Genomic DNA, 19,550 nt, shown 5'->3' with positions numbered 1-19,550 from the left:
TCATTAATTTGTTTACTCAAATTAGGGTTTTTTTGACGAAAGGCAGACACCCTCCACAAAAACATTACAATGGATTGGTCTTGCAATTATACATGTATGTACAGCCCCTATATCAGTAATATAGTTGTTCAAACTCCAAATAATGTTTTTGTAGAAGGCGTCTGCATTTCATATCCTTCACAAAAAAACCCTTATTTACAGGCTAGTTGTAGACGGAATTATAGAGTATTATCTTGCCAAATTCCTTTTAGTCATGAAGCAAATGCTACAGAAGATACAGAGACTGTTATGCCTATATAGCCAAGGATATTGAAAGCGATAGAGATCGGTGTGAGTATGCAAGAACATTGCCTGTAAAAAGCAAGCATGGCATCAAGAAAGTAAGAATGCACCATTGCATAAAAGGAAACTGTTTTCGCCAACAAATGGAATATTAACAGGAGTAGAACTGAACCGGAGGAACAACAAGATGAGACAAGGCGATGTAATAACAACAAACTTGAAAGTAAAAATAATTAGAGAGCTACAACTTTTATTACGCTATCTTGCTCAAGGACACACTGGCTGTGGTGGGGGCTCGAACCTGCAACCTTTCGATTATGAAGCTCGCACCCTAACCATTAGGCCATCGTGCTTCCCGCACAATGATGCAGTAGAGCGTATTTAATGATCAACCAGGAAGCTCCCAGAATTAATGAGTGCATGCATAATCTGAATAGTTAACAAGAACATGATAAAGACACAAAATCTCTTAGTTCATGGATATGGAAGCACCAGTAAGACACAACAATAATTTCTTCAGATATTTTCAAGTGGACCCTGTATGTTGATTTCCACCAGTGGGTGAGGAAGAAGATGCAAAGAGCATTGAAATTCTATGACAAGTGATGTAAGAAAATCACTGTGTTATGATACTAGGCATGTATTTACTTATGGTCTATGTTACAACCATAATACCCACCATGTTTGTAAACAAACAACTTGTTTATTTCAGGATCATAGTGTGCAGGAATGTCAGTTATCTTATTTCACTGGGAGTATTTATGCCAATTGGCACTGATAATGATGTTGAGGATTTAAAGGGAGTAGTAGTAGAAAAGGGAGAAGTTTACATCATGAAAGACTGAAGCCTTCAATATTTCAGAGAAGTTGCAGAATGTACCCAGGAAACCTGAATGGTGGGGAATTAGGCAAGACACCCTGCACCAGATTTGTCAAAATTGTAATTAAAAAAACAAAATCGCAATCATCTTCGGGGCGGGTTTCTTCTACTTACTTTTGAGTATAACATATTCTGCTCCATATGAATAATTGGGAAATTAGAAATATTGGACAAGACAACAATGGAACATGAATCATGATTTGATACTACGATCATGTGTTGACCTTGGATATTATTATTCCAGCTACGGTGACACCTTATAACGTCACGCTGGACAAATTTCATTCACTGTCACAGGGACAGGTATGGGTCTAATATGTGAGAACCAAAGGCTTGTTCACATGTTGTAATGGGTTTTATTTTTTCCTTCATATGCATAATTTTCATGTAATGGGGGAAATAACAAAAACTTTTGTTTTGGACTATTATTTGTCATAATTCAATAACTGCAATACATATGGAAATATAAATGTGACCAGTGGCTTCTTTGACTCATTTCCTATAAGATCAATGTACGATGCAGATATACACTGTATTATTTAAGCAAAATTACAAAGACTGGAAAAATATGGCCTTAAGGCTGCGACATGCCTTAAGAGAGGTGTTGCAATACGTAATTTTTTAGTCAGTCAGACCTTACAGAGTCTGGGGAAGAACTGTTAGTGGTAGCCAAGGTGGTGATAGTCGTAGGGCTACTTAAAGAATAATGTTTAAACAGAGGAGCAGGCCTAATTTGTAAGATATGCAGCAATACAGTAATTTTTTAGTGTGTTCTTTTTGCAAATCAAAGGTGCACTTACTTGACTATCTACAATTTTTGCTTCGGCAACAATGATAACCACCAGATTACCTATGGCTACCGTCATTAACCATGCAGCCTGCACACAAGACTTCATACTAGCTGGTGCCTAGAACAAAAACACACGAGAAGAAAAAAAACCACATGATTTTTGCTGTTTTTATAACAAAATTATCACTAAAAATATTGGAAAATAGAACCAAATATAAATGCATCAACCCGCCCGAAAATGAATCAAGCCTACGCGACACGAACAGGTACGAAAGCACTGGACGTAGTACGCGGAGTAGTACACAATCAATGCATGGTTTGGATTTTTCTAACGCTTGCTCTGGTTGGTTCTCGCTAAGTAAAAGTGTATGAATTACAAATAATTTGGATTTACGATCCTGAATCTATGTGTTTCTCTATACTTTTCAATCACTGTCTTCTATTAGCACAAAGGAAGCGGTCAATGATTGCATCACCTTCCATGGATCATTTCTCTCCTGGTTTAGCTAAATACCAGTCTATTTAGAGGTTTGGTATTAATCATTTAAATACATCATATACCTGTGAGTAGGAAAACTCCAGTCCAGTAATAGAGAAGAGAATCTCCCCAGCTGTGATGATTATATATTGTGGTATTTGCCAGAACATGGACACACGATTGGGTTCAACTTCTGTGTGATATTTTAAAGTCATCTACAAAGAAAGAAACATAACACACAAGTGATTTAATAACTGTAAACCAGAGGTAGCCAACATTTTGCAACAAAAGTGCCATAAGACTGATAGTAGACATCAACTTTGAATTATTTGCAAAGTACAAGGTACACATGCTGTTGCCGATAATACTTTGTCAGTGCCATTGATAAAGCATAATAAAGTAAAATACAAAATATACAAAAGTAGAATATTACCTCTTGGCTATTGGGATCATTGGTTGGTTGTAGCAGTAGTCTGTAGATGCCACCCTGTTCAGTCTCAAATTGACCCACAGTAATATTAGATCCAAGCAGAAATATATTGTATCTACAATTTAAACAAAACAGTCTTATTAAGTTGTATGCAATACAGAAGTGAACAAGATGGTTATTCATATTAAATTATTTGAAGCATATTTTTAGAATCATATAGTATTTGTCTTTCATGGTTTATTCCTTAACCCTAACCGCCTAAGGGCTTTTTGGCGACAGGAAGGGAAAGAAGGAAGGAATAAAGAGAGAAAAGAAGGAAATATGTTGTTTGCTCTGCGTGGGATTCGAACCCGAGACCCCTCGCATGCCAGGCACTGGGTCGGCGACACTTTGCCACGGGTCTTGGGCTTCGCTGGCCAGCGAAACCGTGCCTATATATCACTTAGGGCGATTGCGTCATCACACCACGTGGGATGCATGCACGAACAGCGCATATATCAAGTAGTATTTTGTAACTAGTATACCGTCCTGTTAGGGTTAAGGGAGCATATATTGAGTTTCGATAGTGGTAACCTAACCCTAACCGCCTAAGGGCTTTTTGGCAACGGGAAGGGAAAGAAGGAAGGAATAAAGAGAGAAAAGAAGGAAAGAAGTTGTTTGCTCTGGGTGGGATTCGAACCCGAGACCCCTCGCATGCCAGGCACTGGGTCGGCGACACTTTGCCACGGGTCTTGGGCTTCGCTGACCAGCGAAACCGTGCCTATATATCACTTAGGGCGATTGCATCATCACACCACGTGGGATGCATGCACGAACAGCGCATATATCAAGTAGTATTTTGAAGTATACCGTCCTGTTAGGGTTAAGATATTAGGCCATCTTAATTTAATAGTTTGTCTCAAAGCCCTTTCCAAGTTAAAACCTAATGCGGAATGTGTTTTTTTTTACTTTAATTTGTTTTAATCTGTAGGACAAGCATTTTGACAAGAATAGACCACCTTTTCATCTCTCAAGGAAGTTTCTCTGTGGTTAAGATGAAGAATTTTATTGAGAATTACGATTTAGGCTATGTCAGACGTGAGATTTTTGTGTGGTGGACTTGGAAAAAAACAGTGGGGAAAAACTGAAATTTACTCAATCCATCAGGTATAACACACAAAAAGTGCGCAATTTTACTAATGCGCATGGGGGCTTTGATAGGAACTATTAAATTAGATGGCCTTATCTATCACATCTATCAGACTCTGTTCACAGCATAATGCAACTAACAAAGACATTCAGACACTGTTCACAACACAATGCGGTCCACAAAGACATTCAAACACTCTTCACCAAGTATTCCTTAGTATAATTCAATGGTAACTGTCTAAATCTATTGGTGTCTAATATACATTAGACACCCCGGCATAGATGTGAGCAACCTGACTTTAATTCAGACAAATGGCATAAAACAAGCAACTTACGTATCTGGTTCCACTTCTTGGTACTCTGTGATATTATACTGTGGTATCTCAAAATTGTATTTCCTGTTGCTATGGGCAACAACTACTGTCAAATTATCAGTATCCAGACTGGGGTTGTCTGTGAACCAGCCCAAACTGAAAACAAAAATAAATTGGATATGTGAAAATCTAGATGTAGAATTGGACTATTCCAGTTAAAATTCATACCCCCTGTGGATGACATGACCTTAATATTGCACACAGTGGATGTAGATGTGAAATGGGGTCACCCATTCAGGTAACATCATTTGAAATTCACACTCCATGTGTGGAAGATCAAGGTCAGGTCTTCCAAAAGGGGGTGTATGGATTTCAACTAAAATAGTCCATTGCAAAGCAAGCAAGGTGGGAAATAAGTGAGTATGAGCCACAAATGTTGGCTGCTGACAGACAAGTGAAGTATTGTATTTGGTGGTGAAATTGAAAAGATTACATCAATTAATTTGATCAAACTATATGTGACATGATCAACTCCATTTTTTTTGAAAAATTAGTTACTATAATTATTACCTTATACAAATATTAAGCTATGCCTTTATCTCAATTTCAAATGTGCCGCCTTTGGGCTTCATGTGTACATTTGGCATTTACTGGACAAAATCAAACAATGTTGGAGTATGGCCTTTTTATTATCTCTGTGAGTAAAGCAAGTGCACTCTTTAAAAATAAATTGCAACTAAAATGATCTTTTAAATGACATGTGTAAGATCCAACTGAATAAATATACCTTAGGGATGAAAGTCCCTTTGGAGGCTTTGTCAACTGTCCTGTGACCTGTAAATGTAAGAAAATAAAGCGAAAAAAATCATTTATAATAATAAGCAAAATTACTTTTAACAAATTAGTGTATTACTATCCATACAACAAAACAGTACAGCTAATTAAGAGGGTATTGTAAGTGTATAGTTCTGATTGGCTTCTTTCGCATGCAATCTTATAATAGTTGGCAAACAACATAAAGATATCCCTCCCAACATAATTCTGCTTTACAATTTATGTTGACAGCATAGTGCACAGTGTCATCGCCCGATATCTTCATGGCAGAAATCGCCATGGTAGGTTGAATCCACAGCCACGCATGGCCATTTTAATTTGTTCCGACCTTTGAGATGCATAATGAGCCGAGGGACATCCGACTAAGGCTACTGACAATAGCCTGGTAATTGACCTCTCTGTGTGTGAGTGAGCATGTATATGCCATGAGGTCAATGGTCATCTGCTTTTAGACTGCCTCCAGGAGTGAGTGCAGCTAGCCTACGCTGCGCTATAGTTCGGCACATATAAAATCAGAATTTTTGTCAGTTTTTGAGTTCAAGACGCACGGTTTTTTCTCAAGACACAAGCTAACGACTATCATATCCGTTCAACACATATATTCAAGTGCAAGGAACAAAATATGGCTTCTTTAGACTAAATTAATTATGGGAGATATTCATCATTTTCTACCCCGGTATCCAAAGATTTATCGTCTGAATATCAAATCGTACATAGCACATTCACATGTATCGATCCCTGGTATTCATTTCAGTGTCTCTGCTGTATAATGTAATTATTAACCGGGCGATGTCGGTGTGTGGTGGGAATTTGAATAAAAAATTTTGTAAATTTTTTATTTTTACCAAGACTTGTACTTCATTTCAGGATCATTGTAAAACTATTACATTGGTGTAGATTTCTTTTTGACATTGGTGGGGATGGGGTATGAAAAAATTGTTTGAAGTATAGTGAATCCAGCACCTTTTGGGGACAGAGTAAGTTTTAAAAGAAAATTGTTGCCATATTGAAGCTAAAATGGAGAAATATGGTGTAAAACTGGAACAAATTTATGTAGAGCGCCAAAAAATATGCATATTTTAGGCTAAAATGGCCAAATATAATGTTAATTTGGTCAGAAACCCACATACAGGCATCAATATTGGGGAGATGATTGTATGGACCACCCCATTATCAACATATTGGAAGATTTAACCCCCTCTCCATGATTTATGCCAATGACATACACATAAATGTCAGAATCTGCAGGTTAGGGTATCTCATCCAGATGAATATTATAGTACGATAAGGGCACATTTAGATAATGATTTTAACTTACTTGTACAACTCCTAGTGTATTTTGCTTGTTATACACAAACAGATCAACAGCATTCCCACCTTTTCTGCGTTCTAGCTTGGTATTAAATGTTGTACCTTCTATACCCTCACATGACGACTTCAAAGTAGTTTCATATGGTCCAACTGCCCAATCAATATAGTCGGTGGTCTGTAATAGACGTGAAAAGTAGTTCAGATTGGTAGTAAGAAAAAGGTTTTGTACGTAAATTAATTAACTCAAATGTATTTATTTTGATTCAGTAACCCCATTTGAAATTCACACTCCCTGTGTTGAAGATTAAGGTTATGTCTTCCATAGGGGCTGTATGGATTTCATCTGGAATAGCCCATGCTGTCATAGTTGCTGCCTGTAATATTATTTTTTAGTAACAACAGAAATATAATATATCATATGCGTAATGTACATATCATATGATTTAAATATCTTTGGTTGCTATTAACAACATGAATGGGCATGATTTAAACACAAAATAAATCTCAGTTGATTCTCAGTTTTGTTATAAAACTGTCATTTTAGTTCTCTCAATTATCCTCTGGTAGCAAATAATGACCTCTGATCAAACAGTGATTGATGAAGATTCTGTGACATTTTGAGGTACACATTTGTTCCTGGACTATGAGAAATTGGAGTTTATTAGTAAAAAGCAAACTGGTGGATGGTATAGCATGGTGTAATGTATTGCCCTCATCATCCCTAGGCTGTATCTAGGTTTGTGACTCAGTGGAATCTATGTTGGTTCTTTCTTTTATTTCATTCACTTTCTAATATACATAGGTTTGGGATAGTGAAAGGAAAGCAAATAGAAGTCAATTTCCAATTACAATAATGAACTCCTACCATAATTATGAGGTTAGTTACCTAGACATGATTCAAGCAGGTCAACATCTCACTGATGCAAATTTACAAAACCTTTTGGACCTCCAACAATAGCTATTTGTTGTTAAGTATACTGAGGTCTCATAAAGTCATTAACAATGGATTTACTTACATTAGCATATGGCACAGGTCCTGTATAGAATTTACTATCAACATCAATATCACATGGAGCTGCATTGAAGACTTTCACTAGTGCACGAGACTCACCAGGTAGAGAAATTTCATTACTCTGTAACAGATAAGCATTAGGTAGATCCAATATCATCATTTTTAATATGCCTGGAGTTGTTTTAATCCCTCCTTATTTGTCCACTCTTCCAGAAAGTGTTATGGTATGACTAAGGCATGACCAAGAGATAAAAGCATAGGTATTGTAAACCTGAGGTCATGGATTCAATTCCATAACACAAACAACTTTTTCTGTTTCCTCCTTTAAGGTATAATTTGAGAGCCAAAATGATGAGCAAAATAAGCGGTAGATAACAGACTACCTAATATCTCACCAGACTTCCAGACAATCAAAAGCAGTAATCTGTATGGAGATCGGAGGGGGCTAACCATTTTTATATTAAAGCGATATCTAAGAGATATGATTAACTTCAACTAACTTCTATATTCTAGATTTGATGGAAAGTATAACTTTCTTATTAGGACCAAATGGTTTTTTGGAAAGCTAACTTTGTGGTTTTGCTTTTGATCTAAGTATGTCTTATATACAGGATAAACAACTTTCCATATTACCTGGCTAAATAAAAAGTAAAGTTTGACAAAGATGAGAGGAAGCAATGTCAGATAAGTGGAATCCTGGGCCCAAAATAGACACAAGAATCACGTTTTCCCCAAGAGTTGTGACTATTTTCCCCCAGCTAAATTCTCTGTGTACTTACATCAATTTTGAGTTGAATGAAACCAGCCAAGACAAAGGCTACTGCAGCCAATAACATACCAACAGTCATTCTCTGTAAGGGTCTGAATGGAACATTGAAATGCCGCAAACATGGGTACACACACACCTCAAAGAATGGTATAAATAGGATGATTAAAACAGGATTGAGAGCCTGAAAGAAACCACAAAATAACCAAATGTTAATGCAGATCATCTCAGTAGATCATGTGTCTAAACAATTGGTAACTTTCCACATTTTACTTTTACAAGAGAAAGAATGTAAGAATATCATAAAGCGAAACATGCACAATTGTACTATAGTATGTGCGAGCTTTGAGACAAACTATATTTTGATGTGACCGTTTCTATATTTTTTACAGTTTAGCACACATTAATTTATAATCTCACAGAAGAATGTACCATATTCGGTCTACTTATTTGTGCCGGTTGCTCTCGTGGCGTTTATTAAAAAGATGAAATGAAAGTAAATATGTGACATGATTTGCTCCATGGAGGCCAAAAGAGGCATTTTTGAAAATGAGTTACTATTTAATTATTACCTTATTAGGCTATCATATACTGAAAGCACAAAAGGTCTAGCATACTTAGTTCTAAAGTTATGAAATTTTGTTATGTGTATTTTCTTGTTATATGTGTTTTATTGGGGTTTTTTTACTCCTGTATTTTTGCCTTTATCTCAATTTCAAATTGGGCTCCAAGGACCAGATTGTGTCACATATATGGTACTTTAAACATATTCACACAACAAATACAGTGTATCTGTCAAAATCATCATAATCCCATGCCGGAACGTTTAGATGGAGCTATATGGTAGACTTATGTAGTTTGCACTTAGACAGTTGTCACAGGGGCACATATTAGGGACAGGGTACTAATTAGGTATTAATTACATCTTACCTGCATCTGATCTGGCTTTATAGTCCATGACCCCTGTATGGAGGAAACAAATCATTGTAAGGTTAGTTTACTGTACATTTGGATTTAACTTTTTCATCAGAAATACTTGCACTTATATAAAAGAAAGCATGCTAATACAATCCTACTTATTACTGCTTATTTTAGCCTTAGCGTTGTTTGAAAGGAAAAAAAACCCAATGTGATGTAGGGTTTATAATAAATCCCAGCTCAGTTTCCAATTTTTTTTTTCCAAAAGCGTCTGCTGGGATTGTCAGATGATCTATGCATTCCTTTAAAAATTCCTTTTGGAAAAGGTGAGAATTCCCTCATATAGATCAGTGAACAAAATGGTGATGAAATAAAGCATGTTTATTCCGTATAAGCGACCATTTTACAGACTTATATGATGATATCGCCAAAAAGGCTTGAACCTGCACAAATATGTTCTTCAAATTGAAAAGAGAGTTGACAAGATAATTACAACAAGAAGGTCATTTTACTTGTTGGTGATCTGCCTACTTACAATTGACCCATCCATATGTTGTGCTTGTAATGTCCATCTAGAGCCCTGCTGGTCAAACAGTGTCCAGAAAATAGGCAGTGGAAGGTACATCACCAATATATGATACAAGTCCTTGATGTCTGTTACAAGCTTAGGCTGGGGAAATAAATATACAAAATAATGCTTTAGCTTGGGTTGCTCCAATGGGGTATAATCTAAAACAGAATGCATTTAGGGATTTAATCATGTTTCACCGTTGCTCATCACTGTTTAACAACGATGCATCCACTTCGTCTGCGTGGTAGCTGCCCTCGCGAAGTAAACCACACAGACGCGCCTAATGCGAGTTGTTAAACGGTGAAACATGATTAAATTCCTTTCAACAACGAAAACAAGCTAAAGATTGTCTAATTCACATGCTTATTTCATTACGTCTGTCTGCTAGTCATTGCTACTCAACTTTACAAGAAGATAGGTGATATCTCTGTTGATATTGGCAATTTCTAAAGAATAAAGCGGCAATGTTTAGCTGCTCCCTCCAAAAATACAAAAGTCAACAGAGCGTGTTTACGCATGTGAAGTTCTAGGCATGATGAATTTTACGCGCTCACGCCTCTTGCGTTTGCGTATACACTCAGGAAAAGTGTGGATTCATCACTGATTAACAACGCTTGGCTGCTGTACAAAGGTATGTGAAGAGTTGTTGAAACATCAATCAACAAATCACAGTAATAGGATTGTTTGCTTTGAATGATTGTGTTGCTTCAAACTGAGACATATCTCTGGAGCACTTCAACTTACATCATACTTATCCTCAGCCCAATCCATCCAGTGAGCTTTCTTCTGGTCTGTATGTTTATGTCGGCATCTATTGTTAATGGCATACTGTTAAAGAACAAATAATAACAATATATTCTATTAAAACCTACTCAAATAACTCACAACAATTTGTGTGTGATTTGTTTGAAAATCTTTCTGCCAAAATTGTGATGGAAGTTTTAAAACAGCAAAGGTTGAAGTCACTAGTCTCGCAAAGCAGAGGTCCCCGGCTTCTGCCAAATTTTCTATCCTCCTTTTCTTCATTTAATAGGATTACCTGGCCAGTTTCTCAGTATATATTGTTTACTAGTTTAAATATTAAGTGAAAACTAACCCCTAGCCAGCTTTTTAGTATCGTTCTGACAAGAATGATCTTGAAACAAGCAAACAAACGAACATAAATTTGCTTCTATATTATCAGTATGGAGATACTTACTGCTGTTGTTTCAACCACCTGCCACACAATGTTGCCTGTTGATGGGTAAATCTTATAAACTGTCCTGCCTAAGAAGAATATAGCTGCAAGCAAAAGAATACAAAATGAGAAAAACAATTATTAAGACTAAAGATGATATAATTTGCTAACAATCTTAGAAATAACACCAAATGCAATCTGCAAGCAACAAGGTTACAATAGGCGCGCCATCAGATTGATACAATTTGTCAACCTTTCCATCACATACAATCTGTTTGACTGAAATGTAAGACAGAAAGTATCTACCTCTATAACCTATGGTAGGTCTTTCTCTGTGCTGGCACCCAAGATCTGGAATAGACTGCCAATAACTGTCAGAGACTCCGTCACAATTTAACAATTCAAATTGTGGCTTAAACTCACTAGTTCAAGTCTGCTTATTCAATTTAGTTTTCACATGTGTGTTTGCATTTTCTTTTTAAATTGTATTTTCCATTTTCATGATTTTTATGTAAGGTTTGTATTGCTTGTATCATGGTTTGTCCAGGGCTACGAGACCTGTTTTATGTGATTATTAGTTTTGGTAAGCTTTTCTTTGACAGTTAAGTTATGGAGGGCTCTTGCTTGTAGTTCAAGTGCACCACTTGACTTAAGCAAACAAGCACAATGTATATCATTGAAAGACAAAAAGAATCATGCACAGCACAAAGGTACTTGGCAATACATTTCTAATGCATAATGACAGCTATATCAAAGGAAATCTCTCTATCTCTATCTCTATGGTTGAGTCGGCAGGGAAATTAACATCACGCCAACTTGATTGGTGCTCTCGCGTGCATGACGGGATTAATTGCTTGTGTCTTTGATTTGTTTCTTGAAGGCTTCCAGGCTTGGTAATGTTACGGTGGTTTCAGTAAGTCTGTTCCAATCTCGCGTTGTACGAGGAAAGTAGGAGAACTTGTATATGTTGGTGTTGGCAGATGCTTCTTGGATTTCTTAAACCCCACTAAAAGCATCTAAGATTCATATATGATTAATTTACTGTTATAAGTTGACACCTAACAGTCAACCGGCCGGTCACAGATATAGGCCTTGGTTTCTTTTTTCTGAGTGCATCTGACTTGGTATATCCTCTGTGAAATTGTACAAATTAAGTGGAGATAACCTTGTATTTATTTAATTTTGCAATGCTATTAATCTTTCGAATGACAAATAATAAAGGTTTTCTGGTTGTAAAGGGTCCAATCTATCATTACCAGATTTCACTTTAGCGAAAATGAGTGAAGAAATGTGATTTTGGAACAAAACAGATTGCTCAATTTTTGGGTACAAAGTCGGGTAGTTTTTTTGTCTTAAAGAATACCTCCAGCAGACAGATACTACTGGTTTTTTCAGTGTACAAACTTTACATCATTCCCGTCCAAAAGCCATGAAAATTATATCATACCAGCGTTGCAAACGGTCAAATCCACGAAAATAGTCCAAAAACGCATATAAAATATTTTGTCAAAATTCGTCTGTGTGGAAGCCACGGAATCAATCAATATTTCTTTTGTAGTAGACAAGGACATAGAACCAATCGTGCGTGGAGTTTATACAGGCGCGTGAATTCAACCGATCGGATTGACTCGTGGTATTCGGAAAACTGTGTAATATCAGACCTGCTACAACAAAACATGCATAAAGTCGCAATGGCTTTATTAGACAAAAATCCATTGTGATACTGCCCGACTTTGTCATGTTTATGAGGGTGCAGCTTCCATAATATTCTATGGCGTAAAAAGCCGATCTAGTCGTAATTTTATATACTTTTACTTCCATTTTTGTCCCAATGAAAACCGTTGAACACTTCTGATTTTGTTATTAACTGACAGATCAATGTTTTATGAGCAATTTACCTATGGTTATTTTCTAGGGGAAGGTTGTAAACGGTCAGGTCCACGGTTTATTTGGGCACAGTTCATGAAACCTTCAAATTTATCATATTATCTTAACGCAATTATTTTCCAGAAATATTTTATGAATACCAGTTTTTTGCAGGATAAGACAAGGAAAAACCTACAAACATACTTTTGAGGCTTTTAACACAACTGATGACTACTCCATAACTATCAGAAAATGGTTTTAAGATGGGCCTTTACTTCGGCCAACTTCGGAAAAATCAGTGCGGTGACTGGGTTGAGAAATTACGAGCATAGAAACTGTGACCTCGTAATGCATAGATCGTGACCTGCCGTCTGACTGCTAAAAATATCATTGACTTAAAAACCCAATTACCATAATTGGAGAACAGTGCTGTATATCGATTATATGTCCAAAGAAATATACTTGTACTTCTTCATTCAAATGGTTCATTAGCTAAGTTAATAGAGCATAGTAGTAGTAAACAGCAGTTTCTAGGTTCTCAATATCCATCATACATGTACCATAAGGATTTGGTGGTCCACAAATTGCTAAAACTGCATGGCATGGAGGTAATTTAGTTCACTTGCTTATATGCATATTTGATGGGAATTCTTTTATAGCCACATTTAAATTATTAATGTGTTGATTTTTTTAATTGAGAAACTGATTACTGATTATTACAAGCACTCTATTTATGATCTTTACAAAGAATATACATTGAATACAGTGTACTTACTAACAGCAATAAACATTAGGACAGCTGGTACACCAAATGCTAAGGCATAGCAGTCATTACCCCAGCACTGTACATCGTGTCTTAGGATAGGGGTCATGAATGTAGATATGAGACTACCCGCATTGATTGAGAAGTAAAATACTGAGAAGAATTTTTGAAGAGGTCCTTCCTGGAAAATAGAAAGTAAAAATTTATAAAAATAAAATGTTAGTCTAATGTTAAATTAAAACTGTTATTGTACAATACAATGACAAACCACAGAAAACACAGCAAAATGTTAAAAACAGGAATAATTTGCCTCTTGGTACAAAACTTGTTTATTTGTTGTTGTTATTAGTGTATAACATTGTTGTTGTTGATTTCTAGCGGTATATCCTCAGGTGCACAGTTATTTTCATAACTTGTTCTGGGACACCTTTGCATATTTTACTTGATTTTGTTGGTCCCTGGTGTTTTATAGCTTAGGATAATTGTGGTGTACTTGATCAGCCATCAAATATTTTTGAAGGTTTTATCAGAATTATTTTCAGTTACCAAGTAAAATATTATTGTCATATGTGATGCGATCAAGCAAAATCAGTCGGAACTCAGAAATATTGATTAGTATTAATAATTTAATTTGAAAAGTATTTAATTGGTCATATCTTTGGAACTGGTTGTTCAATTTCAATGGGGTTTTCTGCAAAATCCAGATTTGTAAATGCTTTTTACTATCCTAAACAGAAAATTTAATATTTCAGAGTTCCGACTGATTTTGCTTGATCGCATCACATATTATGTGACCATCCACCACTAACTTCTTGTAAGGTCGACCCCGTCAATTTTGTTTTATTTCATGATCATGATGATTAGAAAGTATATGTCATAAGCTTTAAAATGATCATTTGACTCTCTCTATATATATAAAGTGGAGTTATTGTTGATTGAATTTTGCAATTTATGCACTTCCATGCACATTTTGTAATTTGCAATTTGTGCACTTCCATGCACATTTTGCGCTGTAACTCAAAAATTTGCCAACTTTATGAGAGGTTTGTGGTGGATAGTGACATATGATTTAGTGGGCTCATCTAAAACATTATCCAAGAAAAATAAAACTGGCTTTAAATCTGCCTTGGACCCTTTAAAGCTTGTTGTTATCATTGAGATGGGAGGGACAAACATGTTAGCAGACTATCTTCAAAAATCCCCTTTCCCCAAGACAGATGGTAATTACATAGCCTTTAAGTGTATGCTAATGTCGACATCAATTCAAGATGCATTACGTTGTCCCCCAGAGTTGTCAGTGATGTACCCCAAGGACGAGAGAATTACAAGGCCTGCATGTCTAAGTGGTAGCATCTTAAAAACCTCTCCTTATAGCTAGGAATAGCAAAGAGAGGAAAACCCTTCACTAAACAAGCGCTTATGTAAGAAGTCTTTTCCCTTGACTATGTAAGCCCATGTCTTGTTTGTGACAGCGAGAAGGTTGTACATGCAAAGGCTCCAAAGCATTTACTTGCTCATGATTCCAGTAAATATAATAAATATATGGGTAAAATATGTTTTATCAAGGGTGACAGAGTTTGAGATATTATTCATTTATGGGATTGTATACAAACTGTTCTGGCAAAGTCAACTTTGAAAAAAGAAAACCCCAGCGTAAAACTCCCTAATCTTTGTGCGAGTTGATCCCCAGAATAGCCCAGAAACTGTTACAGTTAAAGGGGCCTGGTCCAATCTTTTCATGTTCTGTTTTCTATCTTACAGTGAGGCCAAACATTAAAACAATGTATCCAAATTTTGAGTTGTATTGTTCAACCAAGTTTTGAGATCAAGTTTTGAGAAGCAAAAACATGTAAAATAATGTCCCAAATAAGACAAATTACATGTAAAATTAAAATTGAACATACATATTAAAAACATTAAAAAGATTGAACATTAAATTGCATCTATAGAAAAATAAATGCATTAACCAAATTGCACACAAATAATTGACTTTGACCAAAGATACTATTGCACAGGTATTGAAAAACAACCAAATATACGAAATTTCAAAACATGGCACAAATATTACAACAGCTGCATTAGACTATAACAAAGTCATTTATGGCGCTGAAGAACAATCCCAAGAGGAGATTACTGGTTTGAAAGATCCACAAAATATGGGATAGGTTTTAGAAAGGCAAATAACTTTGCAGGGTATTGCAATGCTCCATTTAGTACCACAAGGAATGGTCATGCCAATTTGTTTCCTCAAAGATTAGCTATTTCTTAAAGTGTCTCAAGTACTATTACCATGGTAACGACAAGATTCAACTAAGTGCTGTTCCTAATGGGCATCCGGTGCATGTTGGTTGAAAAGCATCCATCAAAATTTCACATCACGCCCAAAATTACTTGGCTAATTCTATGACCAAAGATGACAATTATCTAATAATACTTGAGGCATACAAAAACAAGAGGATTATTTAATTGCATCCTTTTGAATTTCTTTTATACACTGCGCACAAAAAGTATCTGAACACTTAAAACAAAAGCAATATCTTAAAGACACTCAATTTAAAGTACTAAATAAAGTAGTCATTAGATGGATAATTTTGTTGTGCATATTTTGATACCTCATTTGGCATGACGCGTCTTTATTCTCTTGGTCGGGCTATGTCACACAGGGGAAAAAGTCTTGCAAAACCAGTGTGCGCATGTTAAGTTCCTCTTCCTCGAGCTGGTTGCTATGCGCGCGCTGGTGCAAAGGGGTCAAGCATATATATTAAGTTATTAAGCTATTTGTGGAAGAAGGGCCCAACTCCATGGAGTTGGGCCTTTCTTCCATGAAAACCATGATTAAGTGAACGTGGAAGACTATTTGGAGAGTGGATTTTGGCTCATCTTTCACACACAAGGAAGAACAGTCAGCAGGCAATAAAATGCTGGGTCTAACTTATTTTTGTAAAAAATTGGAGTTGGGCCCTTCTTCCACTCTGGTATTCAATTGCTTATTTAATCTCATCTTTGTTGCTAGAATTTGTTTCATGTCAAATATGTGCGTTTTATTAATTAAAAAATATTTTTCTGTTTTACCAGATGAAATATTTATGCTCAGATCAAAGGATAAGAGAAAAATATTAGCACAACGAAACATGGGGAAGAAGCAAGACTTCCAATCAGAATATCAGTATTTGTGCCCATTTGCTTCCATTAGCAAATCACAATATGTTGATATTTTTGCTCAATAGCCTTGAAATTGGCATTGATATGGACCTGCATATCACAATCTTTCATATTTTTGCTCACAGTAATAGACATTGATGTTCCCATCAGCGAGTCATAGCTACCTCAATAACTAAAATGAAATGCAATTGGTACCCCATGGGAACTTACATCTAGAAGTACTGATGACGATGATGGTGGCAATGACGATGTCAACCACTAACCATTAACAAGGGACTTGTATGTAAAAACCCAGCAAACAAAAACATTTGAAATAAAACATTTAAATGTCAGGTTATATAGAAGGTATAAAATGTTTCAATAATATTCAGAAAACATTTTTGAAAGCTTGATGCAAAACCTGTTAACATAATATTATTAAGTGTGGACAAAATTTTTGCCAAAATATATTTTGCAATAACATTTTGAGGACATTTAAAAAATGTTGTTGTAGAGGTTTTTTTCATATAAAACATTTTTAAAATGCTTTAATGACCTTTAAATAACCCAATATTTACATGTTATAAAAATGTTTTGACCAAACCACAACTCGTTTATAAAATGTTTATAACATTTTAAAAAAATTTCTGGGAAGGGTATAAACTATATATTTCGACTATAGATTTTAATTGTTAGGATTTGCCCCCAAGCCTACAGTACATGTAAAATTTGTTTTGGACAGGATGTTTGCTTCTGGGATGGGCAAATACATGCCAAAATTTTTGTAAGGATTTTTGATAAAGCCAGAAAACCAGTCAAAGTAACTGGGCCGGGTCATAGCTGGTCATTATACTCCCTAAATCACTGTAAATGAATTAGTATCCATGTTAACTCATCCCTGCTCCTCCATCACTGTCATCCTAGCCCTATCTGCCCTCTCGACCTTACATCCTAAAAACACATTATGATCTTTGGAAGTGTGCACAGATATGCAGTGTGTATATAGCACTGTAGTGGCAAAGATATAATTTACTATGCATGCACTTGGGCATCATTTACTAGTTACATCAAAATTTGTATCGAAATAGAGTGTTTCACATATTATCCACTTGGTATAGCCTACGATCATAACTTGTAGGCCTATGCCATTTGAGAACTAAAAGTTATTAAAGATTCCTTTTCGTTTGATTGTCATCCTGGCTAGAATCAGATCTTTTTCTCTCTTTCTTTTATTTGGTTTATTTATTAAATTCATTTGTCAGTTACATCAACAGTGGATACTTAATAATAATTAGTTCTCAATTATGACATACATGATAGTATCTCAAAACATTATTTTTTATATATTAAATACAAAATTTGAAAATTGAAAATTCGATTGAAAATGACAACCACTTTCACTGATGGTTCTGATATCAAGTTCATAATATTGGTACTTACACTTAATCGATAGAAAAATATACATGTGTGCACATATCCCTCCAATATAAGGGGATATCATTTTCTTGGAAGGGGGGGTCCAAAATATCTGAGGGGGCGGGGGGCTTATAGAATTTTAGACCAAAATAGGGGTGGTTATAATTTTTTAACACCCAAAATGGGAGGGTTATAGAATTATTATTAAGGGCTGGTTGCTCAAAACTTTTTGTGCGCTGTGTGAGCATAACAATTTAAATGTGCGCTCAATCTTTCGTTATATAATGCAAAGTTTTTGCGCGGTCACCGACATATTTGGGACTACTCCCCCTTTTCAAAGAAAATGATAGCCCCCTAATATACACTACATTTGAATATGATAAGATAATCAGTTTTTAAATTCAAGTATATTGCACTATCGGTACCTCTACACACTTTCAAAGTAAGAGATTTCAAACAATTTATACCTGTTACTATGACGATATAATATCAATTTATTGACATAGAGCTAGCTCATCAACATCTTTGAATATATAATATAGCGAGAGCATACAGTATATGAACGGTATATTATTTTATTGTATGTTAAAAGCATAAAATGCTACACTTATTACTTTTGACCAAAAATCTCATTTCAAGAAAAGAAACTGCAATCCATGTTTAAAAACTGCAAAAGTCATTAAAGGCCTAGTGGTCCCAGCAAAGGTGTAAAAAATTGAAATTGTTTTTATAAGTTGCTTAAAAGTGAGCGATAAGTCATTAAAATTGTCATTAGGTATTTTTGAAATCAAACATTTTGCAAAAACAAACAAGGAAAACAGCAGTATAACAAAGTTGAAACTCCATTCAAATACATAATGTAGCCAATTTAGAGAAATGATATATAGATTCATGTAATATGTCTTATTTGTTTTCGAAACATAATGGACTGTGCAATAACCATAATGATACATAAGTTGTGAGAGTAACTTACATTTCAATGTATGCCATATATGAGTTTAGTTGATTTACACCTACTTTTTCGTTTTTATTTACCATGTTTACATGTACAACTTTCTAAAACAAAGTATAACCAGGTACGGTATTCAAGATGAACATAATGATGACAGGAGCCAAACTCAGTTAAACTTTCCATAGCTGTAGTTTTCGCAGTTGATTGCATATGAGAAGGACTTTAAAGTAAATTGCATTGATTCAATTATTGCAATTGCACTCAGGCCAGAATCCACAAAAACACTGTCAATTTATGTGTACCTGCGTCTGTGAGAAGAACTATGAGAGAGGGATACCTCGCCCAACAAAGTGCTGACTGCTGATGAAAAATGAAATACCCGATTTTTATTTTTTTTAAATTTTTGCAGCATGATACCAGCTGATACTGAATCACAGTATAATACACTATTTGGATGTTTGCACTATATAATTTGGACATTTTGAGGAAAATACCATAAAAGCGTTGGACACATTTCAAGA

General features: G+C 35.5%; 1 protein-coding gene across 4 annotated transcripts in view; it reads right to left on the bottom strand.

Moving 5' to 3' along the window:
• The window catches only part of LOC140155101 (solute carrier family 15 member 2-like), a 71,265-nt gene that overhangs the window by 8,167 nt on the left and 43,548 nt on the right, over positions 1 to 19,550 (bottom strand). For all 4 annotated transcript variants that reach the window (XM_072177803.1, XM_072177804.1, XM_072177802.1 and 1 more), the window contains 13 exons: positions 13,533 to 13,701; positions 10,913 to 10,995; positions 10,459 to 10,542; positions 9,679 to 9,813; positions 9,156 to 9,188; positions 8,239 to 8,409; positions 7,464 to 7,580; positions 6,455 to 6,622; positions 5,090 to 5,136; positions 4,324 to 4,458; positions 2,864 to 2,975; positions 2,514 to 2,645; positions 1,963 to 2,070 (listed from right to left, as the gene is read on the bottom strand). In XM_072177803.1, coding sequence (XP_072033904.1) covers positions 1,963 to 2,070; positions 2,514 to 2,645; positions 2,864 to 2,975; positions 4,324 to 4,458; positions 5,090 to 5,136; positions 6,455 to 6,622; positions 7,464 to 7,580; positions 8,239 to 8,409; positions 9,156 to 9,188; positions 9,679 to 9,813; positions 10,459 to 10,542; positions 10,913 to 10,995; positions 13,533 to 13,701 — 1,494 coding nt within the window. The remainder of the gene's footprint in view (positions 1 to 1,962; positions 2,071 to 2,513; positions 2,646 to 2,863; positions 2,976 to 4,323; positions 4,459 to 5,089; positions 5,137 to 6,454; positions 6,623 to 7,463; positions 7,581 to 8,238; positions 8,410 to 9,155; positions 9,189 to 9,678; positions 9,814 to 10,458; positions 10,543 to 10,912; positions 10,996 to 13,532; positions 13,702 to 19,550) is intronic.

Source organism: Amphiura filiformis, chromosome 6, assembly GCF_039555335.1.
Source record: "Amphiura filiformis chromosome 6, Afil_fr2py, whole genome shotgun sequence".
Taxonomy (NCBI): Eukaryota; Metazoa; Echinodermata; class Ophiuroidea; order Amphilepidida; family Amphiuridae; genus Amphiura; species Amphiura filiformis.
This window is presented reverse-complemented; position numbering and strand designations above follow the sequence as displayed.